At 40.1% G+C, this 23,559-nt stretch overlaps 1 protein-coding gene across 1 annotated transcript in view; it reads left to right on the top strand.

The window, feature by feature from the left end:
- The first annotated feature begins 8,923 nt into the window (after positions 1-8,923).
- LOC123600971 (beta-galactosidase-1-like protein 3) overlaps positions 8,924-23,559 on the top strand; it is a 63,512-nt gene continuing 48,876 nt past the window's right edge. The window contains exons 1-9 of the mRNA XM_045483531.1: positions 8,924-9,086; positions 9,895-10,026; positions 10,173-10,388; positions 15,136-15,204; positions 15,771-15,866; positions 17,050-17,158; positions 20,395-20,487; positions 21,925-22,006; positions 23,398-23,462. Coding sequence (XP_045339487.1) covers positions 9,019-9,086; positions 9,895-10,026; positions 10,173-10,388; positions 15,136-15,204; positions 15,771-15,866; positions 17,050-17,158; positions 20,395-20,487; positions 21,925-22,006; positions 23,398-23,462 — 930 coding nt within the window. The 5' untranslated portion in view covers positions 8,924-9,018. The remainder of the gene's footprint in view (positions 9,087-9,894; positions 10,027-10,172; positions 10,389-15,135; positions 15,205-15,770; positions 15,867-17,049; positions 17,159-20,394; positions 20,488-21,924; positions 22,007-23,397; positions 23,463-23,559) is intronic.

Raw genomic sequence — 23,559 nt, forward strand, 5'->3', positions numbered from 1 at the left:
CCCAATTTCCACAGAAAAATGAGAGGTTGATAAACTTCATGTCAGTCAATATAGATCTACAACCTTTTAAACACTTGCATCATATTTTATTGTATATATGTGTTCTTGTTTTTAAATTTTTTTAATGTTTATTTATTTTTGAAAGAGAGAGACAGAGAGTGTGAGCAGGGAGGGGCAGAGAGAGGGGGAAGTACAGAATCTGAAGCAGCTTCCAGGCTCTAAGCTGTCAGCACAAAGCCCAGTGCGAGGCTCAAACTCATGAGCTGTGAGATCATGACTTGTGCTGAAGTTGGTCGCTCAACTGACTGAGTCACACAGGTGCCCCTGTATATATGTATTCTTAACCATGGGCACACTGATGATCATTTGGATCATCTCCAAAGTTGTATTATAATAAGCAATACTTTGATGATTATCCTTGGATATTAATGTCTTTTCACATTTATGTGACTAACATTTTAAAGTAAATTTCTACAGAGAGATGAATCAAAAAGAGCATATGACAATTAACTCATATTCTCAAAAAACTGTTGTCAGCATGTAAAAACTTTTAATGTAAATGATATTTAATTTGTATTTCTTTGTTACTGGTGAGGCTAACTTCTCCACATATTTTGAACCCTTTTATTTCTTCTTTTGTGAATTTACTATCTATCATCTTTCAGTTTTTGTTGCATTTTTTTCTTGTAGTATTTCTATGATTTTGTTTTTTACTCATGAATCTGTGATATATGTGAAACTTATGATGTTGTAAGGAATGAGTTTGGGATCAAGTCTTAGTAATATTTCTTGAATAGGCCATTTTCTACCACACTTCTTTCAAAGGAAAGACATTTTGGTGTTTAAGAACATGGACTTTGTTGTTAGATATACTTGGGTTTGGGTCCCAAGTTGGGCTCCCTATAGGCTGTGTGACTTAAGGTAAGTTACTTTTCCTTTCTATGTTTCCATTTCTTCATGTAAAGTTGGGATGATATTAATAGCTACCTCGTATAGTTGTGAGGTTAAAATTAGCAAATTCATATGAAGCACTCATCAAAATGTCCAATAAAAATGATCGGTAAGTTTATTAATTAGTAATAGTTATTTTTATCATAAGTGTCTAAATTTTCAAATATAGTTAAATCTCTGGCACAGTGATTAAAAACATGGACTCTGAAACAGAATACCAGAGTTCCAAAACCTATCTCCAACCTATCTCCAAGCAAAAGCCATGGAGTTACAGAGCAAGGGGCAGAACAAGAGCCTAGCAGGGAGTCACCTGGAACTCTGGGATAGCCACCAGGTTGCTAGGGTTCAGCAGAGGCTAAGTATGGCCTGGATGTGCTGTCACTTATCACAGTGTTCCTCCCTTTATTTTAAGGGAATCACAGCAGACATTTCTTTTTGCATTTAACTGAACATATTCATACCTGATTATAGTTCCTTTTGTTCTGGACATGGAATCCATTGATTTTCTGTCTGTTACTATAGTTTTGCATTTTCTAGAATGTATATACACAGAATGATACAATATGTTTTCTTTTACATCTGAATTTTTTTTTTTTCAACGTTTATTTCTTTTTGGGACAGAGAGAGAGCATGAACGGGGGAGGGGCAGAGAGAGAGGGAGACACAGAATCGGAAACAGGTTCCAGGCTCTGAGCCATCAGCCCAGAACCTGACGCGGGGCTCGAACTCACGGACCGCGTGATCGTGACCTGGCTGAAGTCGGACGCTTAACCGACTGCGCCACCCAGGCGCCCCATACATCTGAATTTTTTCATTTAACAAAGTGCCTTGAGATGTATTCATATTATGTATATCAGTAAATTTTAATCTTTTTTCTAAGTTTTTATTTCAATTTCAGCTGGTTAACATACAATGCAATATTAGTTTCAGGTGTAGAATTTAGTGATTCATCACTTACATACAATACCCAGTGTACTTCACAATCAGTGCCCTCCTTAATACCCATCACCTGTTTAACCCACCCACCCCCCAACTACCTCCCCTCTGGTAGCCATCAATTTGTTCTACATACTTGACAGTGTGTTTCTTGATCTGCCTTTTTTTCCCCCATGTTCATTTTTTTTTTATTTCTTAACTTCCATATAGGAGTGAAATCATATGGTATTTGTTTTTCTCTGACTGAGTTATTTTTGGCTTAGCATAATACTCTGTAGCTCCATCCACATCATTGCAAATGGCAAGATTTCATTCATTTTTTTATGGATGAGTAGTATTCCGATATATATTCTGATATATATATATATATATATATATATATATACTATATATAGTATTCCAATATATATACATATTCCAATATACATATATATATATATATATATCAAGTAATTTAAAAACTTTTATTGTTACATAGAATTCTATTATCTGAAGCTACCACAATTTGTTTACCATTCACCAGCTAATAGGTTTTCAGTTTGTTTCCTGTTATTTGGCTATTATTTATTAAACTGCTCTGAACAGGTCCACCTGGGCAACTCACTTAAGCATTGCAGTCTTGATTTTGGTTCTGGTCATGATCGCACAGTTGTGAGATTGAGCCCTGCATTGGACTCTGTGCTGACAGTTCAGACCCAGCTTGGGATTCTCTCTCTCTCCCTCTCTCTCTACCCCTCCCCTGATCATGCTTCCTTCTCTCTCCTTAAGACAAACACACAAACAAACATTTAAACCGCTCTGAACAAATACAAATTTTTATCAGTGATTTAGGCAAACTGATCTTTTTTTGTTAATGCTTATTTATTTTTGAGAGAGAGAGAGTGCAGGGGAGGGACAGAGAGAGAAAGAGAGAGAGAGACATCTGGAGTGGGCTCTGGGATGACAGTAGAGAGCCCAATGTAGGGCTTAAACTCACAAACCATGAGATCATGACCTGGGATGAAGTTGGACTCTTAACCAACTAAGCCACCCAGATGCCCCTAGGCAATTTGATCTTGATGCAGTTTTCCTTATGATTTTTTTTCCTTAGAGGTTATTAAACATCTTGAATCTGAGGTAAACACCTTATGCCAAATATGAATTATTTTGGCCATTATTTCTTCAAGTAAAATATTTTTCTGTTTCCCTTCTTCTGGCACTCCAATTACACATATACTGAACCACTTGGTATTGTCCCAAAGGATACTAATGCTTTGTTCAGTTTTTTTTTTTTTTCTGTGTCCTTCATTTTGGATAATTTCTCTTGCTATTCAGGTTCACTGATATATTCTGTAGTGTTGTTCATTTACCCAGTGTATTTTTAATTTCATATATTGTATTTTTATTGCTGGACATTACATTTAGATCTATTCAAATTTTTATTTTATCTCTTTATCATGTTCATGTTTTCCTCAACTATCTTGACCACATGGAGTATAACTGTATTAGCTATTTTAACATCCTTTTCTGCTAGCTCCTTTATCTATGTCACATGTAAGTATGTTTCTACTGATTAGATGTTCTCCTGGTTATGCATCATACTTTCCTTATTCTTGTATGGCTGGTAATTTTTTATTGTATGCTGGACATTGTCAATTTCATGTTGTTTACTGGATTTGCTGTAATTCTTTAGATATTTTTGGATTTTGTTATGGGATACCACTATGTTACTTGGGATTAATTCAATCCTTTCAAGGATTGTTTATAAGCTTTGTTAGAGGAAGTATATATTGCAATATCTTTATTAGGACTTTACCAGGTTCTCCAGGCATTAAGAGACTGTCTTCCCACACTGGTTGGTGAAATGTGAACTATTCCTAACCCTATGCAAACGTGAGGATTTTTTTTTTTCCTGCTTAATCCTTTTTAGTGGTTCTTTCTGTGGCCTTGGTAGTTTTTGCATATATATTCCCAGTTCAGAACTCAGTCAAAGACCCATGGGATCATTTCTGTAGATCTCTGGAACACCCTGTTGCAGATTTCTCTTCGGTACTTTGTTCTATAAAGTATTTGCCTTAGTACAATTTAGCTGCCTTGGTCCTCCTGAATTTGGATCTCTATCTCTTCAACTTAGCAAGGATACTGGGCTTTATTTGTATTGCTCTCACTGTGCTATACCCTGGAAACTGATTTTAGGCAGTAAGCTCATGCAGTCATAGGGCTTATCTTTTTGGCTTCCCTTATCTCAAGGATCACATCCTGTGCTGCCTTCTGTCCAAATCTGAAAAACACTGAAATATTTTTGTCTGGTCTGGTTTTCTAGATTTTTAAGGCAAGAGGGTAAGTCTGTTCCATTACGTGTTACATCTTGTTGGATAAAGTCCTCTATTTAGATTTTAAGATTATGGAAACTAATTTTTATTTTACTTAAATGCCCAAATTTACTGAAGGATATGTATGAAAAACTGAATAATATATTTTTTTGTTATAGTAGAGATAATTAAGAGTGCTGTATTAATTTATAAGAAGTTTTCAGAAATTGGAAAAAAATATATAAATATAAGAACCAGGCAAAAAGCCTGAATTTTTCTAAAATGTTAAGTAATAACGTTAAATAAAAGTTGTATGATCAACATAGTCAATATAATATATATATAATGCAATATAATATAATTTGTTAGTTATGATTTTGATGCTTCAGGTACTAATGTATTTTTATCCAGAAAAACAAATACCGTAGATCTTTTATTGTATTTAAATTTTTTCTTGCAGGTATTAGTAGCATAGTGAGAGAAACTATGCCCTAGATTCATTATAGGTATTCTACTCTAATATTTTCCCACCAATACAAAGGTATCTGGCACATTTTCTATTATAGATTATTTCCATTTCTTATTTCTTAAGATCATTATAACATTTTATTCCTTCTTTTCCTCCTGAATACAACCTGAATAAGCTAAAAATCTACTTTCTTTTCTGCAACCAAATACATGAGTTTCACTTTTGAGACATCACCAGATGATATAATCTGTTCTAGAAGTTATGGTTTTAAATATTTTTATTATCCTTGCTTATATCTTGGTGTAACTACTTTTTAATTTATTTTTTCTTCTAATGTTTATTTTTGAGAGTGAGAGACAGACAGAGTGTGAGTAGGGGAGGGGCAGAGAGAGAGGGAGACAGAGAATCTGAAGGAGGCTCCAGGCTCTGAGCTGTCAGTACAGAGCCCTATGCAGGGCTTGAACTCACAACCATGAGATCATGACTTGAGCCGAAGTTGGATGGTTAACCAGGTACCCTATTACTTTTTAATTTCTATGTGCAGGATAGTTCTTTCAAAATTGAAAGTGTGACAGGTTGTGTGCACATTTCTTTTAGGTTTAGGTTTCAATACTAATACTCCAAATAAAATACCAAGCTGTCATTTAGAACATGGACTCCCTTTCCTCACCCAGTGACACCAAGGCAGGCACAGTAGCAACAGCTTCCAACCGCAGGGGCCACTTTGGGGAGTCTCTCTCTCTTTGCAGTCCTGACACACTCCTCTTCTGTTCAAGGACACCAAAGACACCAAGGCAGGCAGGAATATAATCACAACAGGGGACAGAGGGAAAGATCCAAGAACCTGAGAATAAAAGGTTTCACCCAATATTAACAGCAGAGAGCAAATAAGTTAAATAACAAAAACAAAACCAAATAAAACACAGAAACTCAGGGGCCTGTGGGAAACAAATAATAAAAAACATCTAACATTTATATCATTTGAAGTCCCAGAAGGAGAGGAAAAAGAAAGTTGGACTGTTGGGGAACCTGGTGGCTCAGTTAGATAAGTGTCTGACTCTTTGTTTTGGCTCAGGTCATGATCTCATGGTTTACGAGATCAAGCCCTGCATGGAGTTCTGTCCTGACAGTGCAGAGCCTGCTTGGGATACTCTCTCTCCCTCTCTCTCTGCCTCTCCCATGCTTGTGCTCTCTCTCTCTTTCTCTCAAAATAAATAAACTTAAAAAGAAAAAGAAAGTTGGGTTGAAAGAGTTTTTGAAACAATAATGTTTATACAATCCAAGGAATATACTCCACAAGTTAAGGGCTCAGTCTCACATGATTGTCCTCCACTCACCCCATTTCAGATGCCAGTCCCAGGATGTCACTTGTTCTTCTGATTGGCTATAAATCAGAATTCTTCATGACTTTCTCCTATGCTTGTTAATTTGCTAGAACTACTCACAGAACTCCAGGAAACACTTAGGTTTACCAGTTTATTATAAAAGATACACTTCAAAAGCAGCCAGGTGGGAAAGATGCATAGGGCTAGATATGGGGAAGGAGGATCAAGCTTCCATGCTTTTTCTGAGGCTACCACCTGTCCAGCACCTTGATGTGTTCATCAATGTGGAAGCTCTCTGAACCCCTTCAGTTAAGGTTTCTATGCAGGCTTCATTATATGGGCATGGTTGATTAAATCATTGACTATTGGTAGTTAAGTCAACCTTTGCCTCCTCCCCTACCCTTTCCTCAGAGGTTAGAGTTGGGTGGGTGGGGGGATTCTGAAATTCCCAACTCTCTAATCAGATGGTTTGGTCTGCTGGTAACCAGTTCCTTATCCTTAGGGGCTTTCCAAAAGTTGCTTCATTAACATAAATTCAGACATGTTTGAAAAAGGCTTGCTATGAGTAACAAAAATTGCTCTTATCTTTTTCACTCAGGAAATACTAAGTGTTTAGGAGTTTTGTGGCAGGAACTGGGAATGAAGACCAAACATATTTTTCTCATTATATCATATAATATCACACATCTGCACATTCTATATCTGGCAAAAATATGTTTTGGGAGAAAATTAAGATAGTAATGTTATAGAAAATGAAGACAGGATCCAAGTAATTCACAAAATCCAACACCATTCATAATAAATACTCTCAGCAAATTAGGAATAGAGAGAACTACTTCAACTTGATAAACAACATATACACAAACCCCACATCTAACATCATATTTAATGGTGAAAGACTGGACATTTTTTGCCCAAGTCTGGGAACAAAGTACGATTCAACATAGTACTAGAAATTCTAGCTGCCACAATAAGATAAGAAAAAAAAATAAAAGACATACAGATTGGAAAGAAAGAAATAAAACTTTCTGTATTTGCAGATGGCATGATTGCGTCTGCAGAAGATCCCAATGAATTGGATTTTCAATTCCTCAAACTGCCTGTTAGAATTAGTAAGTGAGTTTACCAAGGTCACAGAATCCAACATCAATACAAGAAACCTAATAGAATGTCTAGATGCTAAGAATAAACATGTTGAAACCAAAGTTAAAAATATAATACCATTTAAAATCACTCAAAATAAGTTGCTACACTGAGGTATAAACCTGACAAAACATGCAGAGGATCTGTGTGCAAAAAAAAAAAAAAAAAAAAAAAAAATCACAAAATTCTTACTTAAAAAAGCGAAAGAAGACCAAAAGAAATGGAGACACATACCACGTTCAAGGATTTGAAGGCTAAACATTGTAAAGATGCCAAATCTCCATAACTGGATCTGTAGGTCGATTGCAATTCCTATCTGTGTTTTAGCATGGCTTTTTGTAGAAATAGACAAGCTTTTCCTACATTTTATATGGAAAGGCACAAGCCTTAGAATAGTTATGTAAGGGATGAATCACGGGAATCTACTCCCAAAGCCCAAAACACACTGTATACACTGTATGTTAGCTAACTTGTCAATAAATGATATAAAAAAATAAATTAATGTAGCTTGAAAAAGATCTTGGCAAAGAAGAATAAAGGTTTGTAGCTGTTAAAACCACATTTATAAAACAGGATATATTCAAAGAAGTTGAATATCATGCTTCTGTGTAAGATGTAGGAAGTCCCAAGAGTCCATTGCTTCCAACCTAAGAATGAGAAAAAATGGATAATCTACAAAGTTCCTGACAAATTATACCTCTAAAGAGTGAGACAAGAGAGGAAAACCCATAAAATTCTCTGAAAACTATAGTCTGATTTCAACCTAATGCCACAGGCTTTGTTCTTTCAAATGGGAGAGAAAAAGCAACGGCTTCAAAGAGAAAACTCAGAAGACTTCTCTTCATTACAGGGACTTCAAATCTGGCAGGTTTCAAATTGGGTTCATCAACTCAAACTTTTGCCACTTCCTGTGTTTCTCATCTCAATAAATGTCACCACCACCTACCCTTAGGCTGTCACCTGTCACTTAGGCTGACACACAGTGTCATCCCAGACTCCTCTCTGTATCATCTGCTTCATTCAATCACTTAATAAAACCTACCAGTTTTACTTCCCCAAATTTTCTTAAATCAACTCCATCCTCTTGCTTACCACCATGAGAACACCCCCAGCTCTTATCCTGCGATCACCAGGTCTATGCGGGTGACTTCTCTGTTTCCCATCTAGCCTACATCTTGCAATCACCTAATCTCAAGAAAATTAATATCTGACTTAGTTTCTGAGAAGAGATTGAGCTGCTTAGCATTTGCTTCCACTGGCCTTCCTGGCCTGCTTCCTCCCAATCTGATCTCTCCAGCCCTGTCTCCTGCTGGTTTGTAACCAAGGAATTCCAAGCTGTAGTTCTTGCATATCCTATGTAGACACTTTCAAGCTGACCCACTGGTAGGAACAGCACTCCCTTCTTTGCTCTAGATAATACTCTCATTTTACAGATTCAGTTTGGTTAAACTATACTCCAGCGTAGCTGGTGTCCCTCACCTAGACAAGTACCCGGGGGAACCTGTATTTTGGCATTTGCCCATCATTTTGAAACTATTCCTCTGTGCTCACACCCCACCCATTGCTCTGAACGCGCTGTCTGCAGCCACAGGGACACTCACCACAGTCCCTGAGCCCGTGGAACACGCGTAGGCTAACTTGTCCTCTTTTCCTCCCACTTACCTCTGCCTTTCCGTCCCGTCAGTCTGGTGACGCACAGTATAGGAAAACCAAGGTCATGGTGATAACTCAAGACCCTCCCACGTTACTTGCACAGGCTGAAAGGCATCTGCGGCCACAGGCAGTTCGGACTCACTGGGTCCGATGCGGAGCTCTGCCCCTCCCGCCACCCAGAGCCTGAGACTTACTGGGCACTGCCTGGCAGGCTCCCTGGCCCCGGTGCGCGGCGTCTGGGTCCGCGGAGATGCGGCGGGAGCAGCGCTGGACTAGGCTCTCTGAGCGGCGCGTGATGGGCTCCCTGCAGCGCTTCAGGTGACCTTCGGCACCATTGCCCTGGCCGGCCCACAGTCCCGCCTGCCGTTCCAGGCGCTGGGGATTTCGCGCCCAGCTTGCCTGCCGGATCGCCCTGAGCGCACAACCCGGGAGGCCTCCTGGACCTCCCTCTTCGTTCTGTTAGCCAGTCATCCACAGGCATTTATTTCGCTGGGCACTGGGGGAAATACGTGGAGCAAGGGCCCCTTTGGACTGGGACGCCCCCGTGGGTCCTCCTATCTGCTTGAGCCTCTCCTCACTGACTCCCCTTTCAAACTTTCCCTCTTTCAGTTCTTTCTTCTGCCCACACCTTAGATAAGCCGATCCTGGTGAGAGTCTATCCATTGCCCAAGAGAGAAAAGAATCAGCGTGTGGATGCTGACAAAGTCCTCCAGTGATCAGGCCCTGCAGCCTTTCTGAACTTGGTGGATGGAGTGCTTCTCCCTGTCCCTGAGCTTTTCCTTACCCTTCCTCCCTTACTTTTCTTCCAGCTTTTCCCAGGATCCCGTGGCCCAGGTGCCATGCCTGTCCTGTCCTGTTCCTGGCTGCAGACTTCTAGGACTCAGTCTATCCTCAGCTTTCTAGATGTACTGAGGTGGGCTCTGGGACAGCCCTGGTGGTGCAGGGGACCTCAGTGGACTCAGATAAAGCCCCAGCCTCCCTGCACATTAGGCTAACCTCAGAAACCTGCCTTGATGTGAGCCTCTGTGGCTTTTGCCTCTAACTTGCCTCTAGAGTGGCATTTTGGTCCTTACAGCTTGATGAGTCCAGTGTTTCCCCCTTTTCATTGTCATTTTTTCTCTTTCAGCCTGTGTTTCTCCTGGAAAAGAATCCTGTGCATCCTTTTCCTGCCAGTTATCTTATCAGGTTTTGCTCCTCGAGTGAAAGATAAAGAGGATCTTATATTTGCAAATGCACAGCTACAGCCAGCCCAGTACAGGTTTGCCTGAGTGGGGAGGGAGGGGAGCCTTTTCTCCTTTTTTGGAGAGAATTATATTAGAAGCATGCCCACAGCAACTTCTGCTACAAGAACTTCCTTCTCTGGCAAGGCTATGGCAGCCTCTCCTCTCTTTCTCTGTCTCTCAGCATGTTTAATTGGTCTCACCTGACCCCCCTCAAGCTGACAGACAGATCTGTGGGACTTCAGACTGAAAGCAGAGTTGGAAGTAAGCCGTACTTCACCCTCGGGGGTCACAAGTTCCTGATTTTCGGGGGCTCCATCCACTATTTCCGGGTGCCCAGGGAGTACTGGAGGGACCGCTTGCTGAAGCTGAAGGCCTGTGGCTTCAACACCCTTACCACGTGAGTGCTGGCCCCCTAGCTCTCTGTGACCTTTCTACCCCACAGGGACTCCTGATGTCTGCATCCAGGCTCCGAGCCTCTGGTTTTGGGATTGCCTGTCTGAGAATTTACCTTCTGAATAGTCATTTCTAGCATGTGCCCTTTAAGTGTCACATCTCACAGTTTGCTGTGGTCACAGCCTTGGATAAGGGTTAATGAGAGAAACAGAAGGAATAAGTGATTTCCACAGTAATCTCTCTAATAGGAGAGTCACTGGGTCCGTTAGGAGCACTCAGCTTAATGACAAATGCTTAAAGTATATTTACAGATAAATATGTGGTATTTTAAAAACAATTTTTATGTAATTAAAGTGAGCTTGTAAAGGAATAATAGCATGAATAAAATGAACATGTAAGGAAATACCAGTATCACTCAAGTGAAGTTTAATGTCATTAATAATTAAAAGCATAGAGATTCAGAAACACCTGTCTTCAGTCCCAGCTCTGCCTCAAACCATTGCCTCCCAGAGCCCTGATGTCCTCTTCATCCATAAGTAAACAAAATAAAAATTGCTTCAAGTTTGTCTTGATGATTAAATGAGATAAAGCGCTTACCTTACATATGTGAAAAATGCCTATCACATTGCCTGTACTCATTATGATGGCAAAAAGAAATACAAACCTAGTTTAGTCAATCAGAAGAATTTAAACATAAATGTAAAATGATTAAATGTGCATTTAACATGATAAATTTAGCGTGATCTTTAACATGATTAGGTGAATAGTGACAAAACGCACCATGCATTTAGGGTGTATTGATGACTGGGCATTTGTAATCATTTTCACAAAATCATTTAATCCTCCAACTAGCTGTCCTGTGGACTGGATAGTGTCATTCTTACTGTGGGGGACAATAACAGAAGAATAGAGGGCTTAACTAGCTTGCTCAGGGTGAGTCTCCTCCCACAATTGCCTCAAGGTGTGACCATGCAGTTGTGAATGAGGATGTCACCAAAGTCATACCTAGGCATAGACTCCTGCCTGTGCACAGATGGCCAGTCACATAAAAACTAGCCCAAAACAAAAATCACATTTGAATTAGGAACAGTGGAGATCCTTTCATAACAGACCTATTTACAGAAAAGTCTTGAGACTCAAAAAATTGGGAGTCAAGAAAGGTGTGTTGAAGGGTGAGCCCAAAGAAACAATTCCGTGGAAGGCAGAACTGTGACAGGTGTATGGCAATGGTGTTTCTCAAGTCAGAGAAAAGGCCGGAACACCCACCCTTAGTGTAAGGATACCACCTTTGATAGAGAATGGAAATTCTGACTTAAATATATCTACGCTATAAAGTAAGTCAACCAGTTTTAGTTATTCAGAGAACATGTATATAGTATTTATACTCAGTTGGGCATGTTCTAAACCCTGGAAGGTATTAACTCACTTCATCACTATAGCAATACTATGTGGTGAATAGTATTATCACTATCTTTTGTAGGTGAGAAAACTCAGGCAGAGAGAGGTTAAGGGACTTTCTTGAAGACACAGGGTTAGTAATTGTGGAGCTATGCTTTGAGTTCAGCCCAGCACCTGGTTCCAGCTGCTAAGCAATTCAACTGTCTTTCATAATTGTGGACTTTACTTAGAGATTGAGGAGGACATTCACAGAGCTTTGCAACCCTGCTTGTAAACTCTTGTAAAGTCTAAGTCCCCTTTGCAGGGCACTTTATCATTTTACGATGCAGAATGTATTTTTCTGTTTTTTGATGAGACGTTTGGTTTGTCACCAGCGATTAGAAGGGTCTGTTGTCTTCATGGTCAAGCTGTGGGGTTTTATTAGTTAACATCAGGAAAAAGTAAAGGCAGTTATGAAAGGCTTAAAATTAAATTATATGAAGGGAAAGAGCAGAAAAGTGTTAGCAAAATGCTATGGGCTATGTAATTTAATGTTTTACATCTGTAGCTATATTAATTACGTTAATTCCAAAATAGTTGAGTTCCCTTCCCTTTCTGGGTTAATTCTACATTGGTTGTTACAAAGTATACTTACGATGCATTGATTTTTTTTAAAAAGAAAGAACCACCAGATGTCCTCACACACCTACACCACTGACCAGATATATAGCAGGACCATAGTAATACAAAAACTGCACTGGAGATCATAGAAGCCCCTTTCCTCCTGAATGTCCCTCCACCGCCCTCTTGTGGCAAAGCTAAAGGTGGTACTCACTATAAAGGAGAAAATGCTTCAAGGGCTGGCTCCATTATTGCAAAGCTGATACTAAAGAGTGAATATGAAGCTGGGAGGCACTAAATTAATAATTGGCTTATCTAATATACAAATAATTTAATAATAAATAATCATTGAGTTTTATTTAGAGGCTTTTCTGCATCTATTGAAGAAATTATATGGTTTTTCTTCACTCATCTATTGAAATAGTAAATTATATGGACATCTTTTTCTGATATTCAACCAATTCACGGCTCTGCAATAAGTTCTATTTGATTAGGAGACATGAACATGTGAATGTGCAAACACACATACACACACATAGATTGCTAGACTTGACATACTCATGTTTTATTTCAGATATGTGTGTTTATGACTATAACTGAAATGGATTTAAAATTGTATTTCTGTTAGTATCTTGCCCACTTTTGATATCAATCTTATAATAAACTCATCAAGTGACTATATATGTATATATTTCTCTTCTCTGAAACTATCTTGCAAAAGAATTATCTTTACCATGAATGTTTCTTAAAATTCACCTATAAAACCTCTGTGATTACTGTCTTTTGTGGTTGTGAGGTGAAGTTTTTTGGGGTAGTATAACTTTGTTGAATGGTTATTGCTTTTTCTCCTAGTGTATATACTATTTTTATTCTATATATCGTTTTTTTTCTTTTTCTTTCTTCTTCTTGTGGATTGACTGGGACTTTTAAAAATTCTTTCTTTCTTGCACATCATATGGTGTATCAGCCTTTTTTTCCCCTTTAATCTTTAAATGTTTAGTCTTTTCAAAGAACTAGCTTGTAACTTTATTAATATTCTCTGTATCTTTTTGTTTTCTATTTGATAGTTCCTGAATTATGTATAATTTCCTTTCTTCTACCTTATTTGGTTTAGCATTTTTCCCCTCTCCTCTTCTCTTCCTTCTCCACCTCCTCTTTTCCTCCTTCTCCTTCTCTTTCTTCTTCTTTTCTTCTTGTCTCCTGAGTTGAATAGTTGAGCTCACTTTCTTTCCAGGATTTTGCTTTTTCTAATATATTTATTTAGAGATATGAGTGTACCTCTAATTATTGCTTTGGTCACATATCCCATACATTTTGCTGTGTAATACTTTGAATGTCATTTGTTTTCAAACATTTCAGCTATTTGGGAATATGCTTTCTGGTTTATTTATTTATTTAACTTTTTATCATTTTCAAGCATAATTTTCTAGTGTAGCAATTGCCTTGGGATCACGGACATTTTTGAAATTTGTTGAGATTTATTTTGTATTTTACAACTGTTGCATGTGTTTTTTAAGAATGTATGTACTCCACCTGTTGGCTACTGAGGTTTCTATGTATTTCTTAGATTGGGCCTTTCATTTGTGTTATTCAAATATATATCCTTACAACTTTTTGCTATTATCTTTATTTCTTAGGGAAGTATTTTAAATCTTCCTCTATGGCTATGGATTTGTCCCCTTCCCTGATTCAGTAAACTCCTCCCTTACTTGAAGCCATATTTATGGAGCACGTAAGGCCATGATTACTATATCTTCTTGATGGATCATTTCCTTTTTTATTATTTGATGCCTCTCAACATCTATTTGTGAGGGATTTTTTTGCCTTAAAATCCATCTTGCCTCCTATTTAAGATTTGCTAGAATAATTTTGCCTCATATATATCTTTTTCCATCTTTTTGTTTTCAACTTTATCCAGCAATATTTTTTGAAGTAAGTCACTTGTAAGCCTCATTTAGCAAAATGTTTTCATTCTGCTCTTTCAGTGTACAGCTATAAACTTTATCATGCATATTTAAGTTTTTAGCAAACCAACTCTTCATTCCTCCTTACAACAGAAGATCTTGAAATACAGTCAGTTCTGCCATAATGCAACATATGCATTCTTACAAATCTGCATTGTGTACAATTGTGTAACAAGAACTACAGGGCTAATGGCAAACATGAGGTTAGGGGCACAACACTCAAGAAATTTGTTGGTGATGCACACAAAAAAGATAGTCACTAATAGAAATAGCACCTAACAAAATTTTACACATGTCCCGTTGGCCCTATAGACTCAGCCCTATAGGGGAGGGGCCTGGATGGGTCCTTCTTGCTAAATCTAAATGTGCTATTTTTCTTTATTCTATCTCCATTATCCTTATAGAAAATCCTCCTCTATTCTTATTTTGATTAATTCTTAGCAAAAATTTATTGGGCCTATATAGACATTTGTGGGGTTTGTAATTTTCTTTATTTTCTTACTGGCTAGTACAGAGAATGGGGTGGTGAGTGGGATAATTAACATATATAAATCCAAGGAACCTAGAATCATAGGATTATTGGCAGCGTGGATCACAACTGGTTAATAAAGAAAAGAACTATTGACAATAGTCATTGTTCATGTAATACAGATTTAATTGCCATTGGAAACTTCAGCTTATTCCCAAATAGAACTATCCCAGGTGTTAGCATGGATTTGGGACTGATCTAGAAATTTAGAAGAAAGAAATCAAAAGATGATTATTGTACTTCCCCCTTCCCTATTACAGCTATGTTCCATGGAACCTCCATGAGCCACAAAGAGGCAAATTTGACTTCTCTGGAAACCTGGACCTGGAGTAAGTGCTGTCACTGCTTCTGTCGCCTGGTCCAGGGTGGGGAGACAGAGAGGTGGCCCCTTGGGTTTGATTAGGCCATCTTGGTTCTGCATGAGAACCAGAGAGAGGCTGGGACCTGGAACCTTGTTCTCAAGACCCAAATGCTCTCTAGTCATGAACTTGTTACTCTCAGGGGCCTGGGTTTACCTCGTCTGAGCTCAGACCTTTTCACTGCAGCTCGGAGGTGCCTAATCCCCAGTGTCTGCCTTGCTTTGCAGTGTGGTCCAGCCATCTGGTCTGGGACAAGGCTTGCCTCTCTAGGGTAGTAAGGCACTTGGGGTCAGGTTCACTGTTAGGACCCCACCTCCACCCCTCCCCATATCCTGTCTGATGCCCTTGGTCCTCTTGCCCCCAGTGGAGGTATGCAGAAGGTACTGGGCTGGGAGCAGGGGAGAACCCAGCAATCAGGGCATCTGAAGGCAGGGAGAGGAGGAACCAGGCAGATTCACCACCTTGTGATGTGTGTCAGACTCATCCCCACCCCTCCCCCCTGATGTCTTGAGAGCTGCTGACACTGACCTCCCTAGGGCCTTTGTGCTGATGGCTGCGGAGATCGGGTTGTGGGTGATTCTGCGTCCAGGGCCCTACATCTGCAGTGAGATGGACCTCGGGGGCTTGCCCAGGTGAGCGGTGCTGAGTCCAGTGTAGTAAAGTTGTTGGCTTTACTAAACATAAAACTTCAGTCTAATAACAAATGAGCACATCCGCTGTGTCTTGCACTGTTATGTGCTTTACACACATTGTCTCAGACAATGGTTGCAGTAATAGGGTGAGGTATATGTGCTCTTGTAATCCTCATTTTACAGATGACACATCTTCCTAGTGCTCTAGGCATGTGACCAAGAGTGTGCAGGGGAAGAGGAAGCATTGGGATGATCATAGTCTTCTTGCCCCACTGGAGAGAGCTATGCCCAACTCTGTCCAGTAGTGGGAAGAATGGGAACAGAAGCTTTAGACAGTGATGGATGGGCTTGTTCTGATGATGTCTGATTGTTCTTTTATTTTGTCAGTGGAAGACCAAGTTCTCTTGTACTAAGCGCCTTCAGATTCCCTCCCCTCCCTCTCATTTTTCTTTGCCTTTTTCTCTCATCTGTGATGCATGCTTTTAATCCAAACAACTAAGGTTCAGGGTGAGAATTTAAGAATGCTCTTCTGTTATCTCCACAAGCTGACAGGACTGCCCATTTAGTTCATGGCTTTGCCCCCAGGTGAGTACTTTTACTCCCCTTTGTCATGTAAAGGCATTGCTTTTCTCCAAGGTGAGCTAGTTTTCGCTTTCCAGCTCTGGAGCAGAAAATGCCTGACCCTTGCAAGAAGAGGGAGCTTTCGAGAAGCAGCAATTCATGGTGCAGTTAGCTGGAAGCCATGCCCAGCACCTTACAAATTGACCTGGGGACAAGCTTACTTACTTGTAAGCTCCTCCTTTGTGCTGGAAATCTTAGGTCTTGGAGGAAATGTAACCATTTGCCTAAAGTACATACACTGTGTGCAAGAAAAATGTTTTAAATAAACTGAACAAGAATGGAGGAGGGTATTAAGATGTGGGTGTACAAATCTTGATGGTAAGTTGTAAAGTGTCATGTCGATGGAGGTGGTATCTTTTCTTCTAAATCTGTGGGATGGTCCAAAAAGCTGACATGGACACATCCCTTCAGAACCCCTGAGTTCTCCAGGATCATGGACATGATCAGAGGATGTAAAACTGCCCAAGAGAGATCTGGAAAGGGGCAGGCTGTCATGCCTGGCCCAGCCCCCGCACCTCTGCATTCCCAACTCAGAACTGAGCTTGTCCTCTTTCACCCCCAGCTGGTTGCTGCAAGACCCTAAGATGATATTAAGAACAACCTACAAGGGCTTTGTTGAAGCAGTTAATAAGTATTTTGACCACCTCATTTCCAGAGTTGTTCCTCTCCAGGTAAAGCAAATTTCTCTTTCCTTCTTTCTTATCTTTGCTCTAGGAAAATAATTTTTATGGCTTGTTCACAGAATAGGCCATGCCTAGTCTCTGTGAGAATTTAAACTGATATTCTTGCAATTTTCAATTCTAGACCTTTGTCTTAAGTGCAGCCTTTTCCTCAACGTTTCTAGAATGACACACATCTTACAAGGGACTGATGAAGGGTGTTCATTTGTGGTTGTCATTGTTCTCAATGTACTCGATATTCATTAAACTCACTGATATTCATACTGCTTATTTTTACCCTTAAATTATCTTTATTGTTTTAAATAGTTAATACAAGCCCTTGGTGATAAAGCCCAACAGAGTACAAAAGAGTTTATGGTGAAATAAGTCTCCCCTCTTACCCTGAACCAAAGCCATTCATTGTCTTTTCAGGAGACAATTTTGCTAGATTTTTGTGTCTTTCCCGAGGATTTCTACACATATAGAAACAAATTATTTATACACACACTTACACATGTGTATGTATGCATACTTTTTAATAAAAAAATATGCAATTTCCACTGAAAATTTTTTTGTAACTTAAAAATATATTTTTGGAACCCATTCTTTTTAAGGACTGCATAGCATTCTACAAATGGATATATCATAATTCATTTAACTAGTACCTTGTCATGGACATTTGATTTTTTTAATTTATGCTATAATGCATAACTTGGTTCACATATCACTTTGTACCTGTGTGGATATATTTTCTCTTGCTCACATTCCAGTTTGTTTAAGTTTCATAAGTGTAAAGAGTACAGACACCATGCATTTTCCTTTCTTCATGGAGTCTCCTCATCTTATGCAAGGTACCCACAGCCCAAAGACCAGTCTATAAAAACAAAGAACAAATATTATACTCTGAAGTTTATAAAGCAGCAATTATTTGGTCATTACGTTTTTTTTTTTTTTTAATACAACTTTCTTACAAACAAGAGGAGACACATGGTTATTATTTAAATAAAAATATATCTTATTTTAAGAGTATATCTCTTGATATAACTTGAGTGGGGATAAAAACCAGTTATTATGTTTTTATAAATACCAATAAAGAGCTTATTAGAGTCTTCTTTTTGGGGGAAATGTGATACGGACCTAGCCCTTTATAACTACTTCTGAATTGTGAATTGTGAGTTACTATTGGAATAATTATTGAGAAAAGAAACAGGAGATTAGGAATAGAAATAAAGGGAAAGACAGATTAAGAATAATGTCTCTGTAGTATAGCTTTAGGAGAGATGAGCAATGCTGCAGGGAAGAAGGCATCATCTTTAGAATTAAACTCTGGGTCAGTTATGCAGAGTCAAGAAAGGCTGAAAGCCATATGTTTCTGGCATTTAGATGGGGCCTGATGTAGGAGCAAAAATCTTTGAGCCTTAAAATTAGAAAGACTTTGAATGTTTGGCTAGAAGTTCAAGCACAAGTACAAATGCCATGTAGCGTTAGTGCAGATGCAGCAAGCAAAGCAAATATATAAATATCCCACTGAAATCATGAGGTGAGAAATCTTAGGAAATTTTTAAGAAGCAAGGAATTATAAGTGCAAATGAAATTTAAAAGGCCTATTATTACTAAATTGTTAGTATTTTAATGTTTTCTATTTGGTTACCTTCATTGTTTTAATTACTGTATTTAAATAATTTTTAGAGTGTATTTACTCTTTTACTTGGGACTTTCATTCTTCTCAACCTGTTTGTTTTGCAAGGTCAGCTGTGAATTCTCCTGTGACAGGGATTTTAGAAATCTCACCCTTCATGTTGGGGAGAAGATATGGTTCAATAATACAAACAACTGTTCTCACTTCATCAATGAAGAATACTTAGGTTCACTCAACAAATAATTATTGAGCACTTGCTATGTGCCAGCTGCTGTGTAGGAGCTTAGCTTCCAATGGAGAGAAGGACAGACATTGTCCCTGTCCCATGGAGGCAATGACCACTTACAAATCGAGGAATAGTTGCTTCAGTGGAAGAAGTGCAGGACACCCCTCATCGGGGTAAGCAGCCAAGGAGAAAGGAAGGTTCAGGGCATGCTCTCCAGAAAAAGTAACTTAAACAGTGACCTGAAGAGTGGGCAGGCATTAGCAATGGTCAGGAGTCTCCATCACGGGTGAAGACCAGAGGACAAGAGATAGAATGAAGAGTCTGAAGAGCTGGAGGAAGTGCAGTTGGTGTGGAGCATAGAATCTGAGGTGGGAAGAGGCAAAAGGTGAAGCTGTAGAGAAAAACCCACTACACGTACTCATTCTCTTCTGTTCCAACTCAGGGGCTAGGGTCCCATTGTACAAAAGGGAATATCACTCTAAAATTGGCATTTACTCCATAGGCAATAAGGAGCCATGTGGTGGGTGAAGTGGTCAGGCTGTCAAGAGCTCACTCTGCCTTCAGTATCAAGAGAGACTTCTGCACTTGAGTGTGGAAGAACATTGAAAGATTAAGTTAAACATTGCAAACTTATAATTTCAGTAGCACTAGGTCACTCTTGATGACAGGTGGCAAGATGGCGTTGGAACACTTACCATTGTGGTTTGAGGAGTGGAGTCAAAGTGAGAAAGCAGAGAACGTGAGTGTAGACAACTGGTAATTCTTTCAAGAAACAGGGTTCTTCAAAATGAGAAAGCAAGAGAACTGTGGGTGGGGGAACAGGATTGGGGTCCATGTTTACTCTTCCTCTCTCTAGTGTGATGGTTCAGAATAAATTTCCATGATGATGGAGGGCAGTTGGTTTGGAAGGAAAGGTTGAAAGTAGAGAATGTAGAGGGAACAGGGCAGAGAGCCAAGTTCCCAAGCAGGTGGTAGGAGGCAGTGGGACTCCACACATGAGTGGTGACATTATCCTAAGACAGGAGGAGGGAGGGATGCCCCTTTCATATGCTGGGGAAAGTGGATAGGGTGGGCATGGAAGCAGGGGAGTTTGTAGGTTTGGGATTCATATTTAAGCAGATAATTAGTATGAGAAAAAGAGGGAAAACTGTAGGAGTTGCTTATGTCCAAAGACTAGGGAAGGTGGAACTCTGTGCAACAGCTGAGGCAACTGGAGGTGACTGACTCTGGGTCCAGGAGGAGAGGGAGTACCAAGGGAACTTGAGGTAACTACTTGGATCAAAGCTTACTGCACCAGGTATGTGATCTTAGCAGGAAACCCAGAGACTCCAGGCTTTTTCCACCAGTAGCTTCACACTTTTCCTTGATCTGCTTGTCTCTCAGTATTGCAAGAGAGGCCCCATCATTGCAGTGCAGGTGGAGAATGAATATGGTTCATTTGCCGAGGATAAAGATTACATGCCTTATATTCAGAAGGTAAGAAACATTTGATTTGTCCCCATATTTACATGCTTTCTTCCTCACTCTGACACTTTTACAAGCATGCATTTCTGAGGCCCTGTTGCATGGGTGATCCTGTGGTAGGTGCTGTGGGTGATGAGAATATGTGAGATCAAGTTCAGTGTCTCTGTGAATCTTCAGTATTGCCACAGCTGTCAGGGTTTCCTCAAATAACTTCATTAGGAGATAAAAATTGATGTGGAAAGTTGATTCTTTCCTGTTGCTATCTCTATGACCCACAATTCTCCTTAAATCTGGGTGCTGGTGAATTTACATCCATAGTAAATAAATAATGCTTCATGAACTTAATAACATGGCTCTCATCTTGTGGCTTCCTGACCTGTAGTGCTAACACTCTTTCCTCAGAAATGCATGCTTGCCCTTGCTTCTCCATGGGGGGAATGTCTCAGGCCAGGGAATAACTGCAGTCCTGCCTGGTTGCCTTTTTGATGGTTCGGGCCCCTTCCTGTCCCTAACTTCCCACAGTGAAGAAGCTGATGAGTTTTATATAAACTGGACCTCCTCTCCAGGTTGGTGAGCAGAACTTGGGGTCGCATGTTGACTGTGTCCACACAGAACCCCCTGGGTGGGATGGTCTGGAAAGCAGTGGGGAGGAGTTGCCAGCTGGGAAAGAAAGAACAAGAAGGTGACCAGAGAGGAAGGAAGGCAGGGTTGGGCTTCCCATACCTCCTGGCTCTGGCCCTGCAGCTGTAGCCTCTGGTGCTGGACAAGTTCTGAGAGGGATTCCCCTCCCTAATTTTTCTCAGGGGCATCTCATCAGATCTCCCCAAATTAATCTCATTCAGCTAGCATTGCTTTTTCTTGATTTTCAGAATTTGCCACTTGACTTTTCTCCCAGGGCCAGGCATGAAGTTAACAAAGAAAACACAGAGTCCTTTTGCCCTCTGGCCACGTGTCTGCTCCTCTGCCTTTAGTAGATATAATTTGCAAATTAGATTCCCCCTTCTTTGAAGCCATGGCAGGCTTCCTTGCTTCCTTTTAGTGTCTGGGTAGGACCCAAACTTTACAAAATTTATCTGCGATCCCCACAGCCTTGGACTCTCCCCTTCAAGAGAAAGCCTTCTCTTTTTCTCTTGGATTTAGAGTTTCCCTCAAGTGTTTCCTCATACAACTCAGCCTTTTGCTTTTCCCCTTGAGGCAGTGGCCATGGCTGTCAGAACCCATACTTAGCTGCTCTTGTGATTCCCGGGATCAACACAGGCTGAGACAGAGACCAAACAACATTCCCCTAATTTACTGAATTGCAGATGGTCAGACTCTAAACTCAAACCTCTCTCTAGCTCACATGCTGTCCAAGCGAGCCCAAGCTGTATTTGTTTCCTAATTTCCTTATGTTTCCTTCTTCCCATGGGAGCAAAGGAAGTAGATTCATTTTGTCAGTTTTCCCAACAGGCCCTGCTGGAAAGAGGGATTGTGGAACTGCTCATGACCTCGGATGATGCAAAACACATGCTAAAAGGCTACATAGAAGGAGGTATAAATTTAGACTCATTTTGAGTAAGAATTGAGGCTCTTCGCCAGCCAGCTTGAATATTCAACAAGCCTCAGAAAGAACCAACTATATCTCTGATGTCTCTCCCATGTTCATTGAAGTGGACTCCAGAAATTTGATATTACAATGAATGAGGACTCAAGGTCCAAGTGAAGAGTCCACTTACCAACCCCAACTCTCTCCCTTGCCCTTCTTGTCTTTAAACAGACAAGCTCTTCTGGCCTCAATACACTTTTTTGTCTTTCATAATTTTTCTGTGGGCTAAGAATTCATATTGGTATTGGGCATGGCTTAGAATCCAGGTCTTCTCCACTAACATGGAGAGCCACATGGAGAAACAGAAGATAGATGTGTGTCAGGAAGGCTGCCTAGGCCAAGCCCCAGTCTGGGATCTTGAAGTCCACTCACTGTGGACTTGGAGTAGAGTTCATACTAGAGAGTCAAGTAACAGAGCAGTTCAGACCAGAATCATAAGATGATGATAGTGAGGGAAGTGACCAAGGTATTATAAACAGCCAGATGAGCCCAGGGGAGTATCTGTCAGGTAGTCCGTAGTTCAAGATTAGCTACTTCTTTATACCACTGTTCTCCCCTCCTTTTTGGTGGCTCTTCCTCACATTATTTTTCTAAGAATTTATTTTTTAAGTTTATATATTTATTCTTAGAGAGACAGAGAGAGTGCAAGCAGGGGAAGGGCAAAGAGGGAGAATCCCAAGTAAGCTCTGCACTGTCAGCACAGAGCCCGATGTGGGCTCCAACTCACAGAATTGTGAGATCATGACCTGAGCCCAAATCAAGAGTTGCACACTTAACCAACTGAGCCCCTCTTCTCCACATTATTATAGTACACTGGGAAGTGTGCTGAACTTGGGTCAGCAAACCTGTGTTCAGTTCCTAGGTCTAATCAAGTTATATGATCTTGTCCTGTTCTAGTTTTCTACAAAAAATATGGTTAATTTTAACTGCCTTAAAAAAAAATTAAGTGTATTTATTTATTTTGAGAGAGAAAGTGCAGGTGGGAGAGGGACAATCAGAGACTCCTAAGCAGGCTCTGCACTGTCATCATGGATCCCAAGTTGGGGCTCAAACCACAAACTGTGAGATCATGACCTGAACTAAAGTTGGACGCTTAACTGACTGAGCCACCCAGGCACCCCTTACCTACCCTTCTTATCTTGCATTGTCCTTACAAGTGTCCAGTGATATCAGGACATATGTGGCAGCCTTTTGTACTTTGCAAAGTGGAATAAAAGTAGTGTCTCATCCTTACTACTTGGCCCAACTTCCTTCTGTGTACAAGGTGTGGGCCTCCCATCATTCCCTGGTGGCACTGTCACAGTACCTCATTCAGCACCTGTCTCTTCTCTCTATAGTTCTGGCCACCATCAATATGAACACATTTCAGATAAATGATTTCAAGCAGCTTTCCCAGGTGCAGGTAAGGATGTCTTAAAGATGAAGAGTCTTTGCTCCTTTGCCTGCCCAAATCTCCTTAGCCTGTGCAGCTGGTACTGAGTGAGAACAGCAGGCTTGGC

This window comes from Leopardus geoffroyi, chromosome D1, assembly GCF_018350155.1.
Source record: "Leopardus geoffroyi isolate Oge1 chromosome D1, O.geoffroyi_Oge1_pat1.0, whole genome shotgun sequence".
NCBI lineage: Eukaryota > Metazoa > Chordata > Mammalia > Carnivora > Felidae > Leopardus > Leopardus geoffroyi.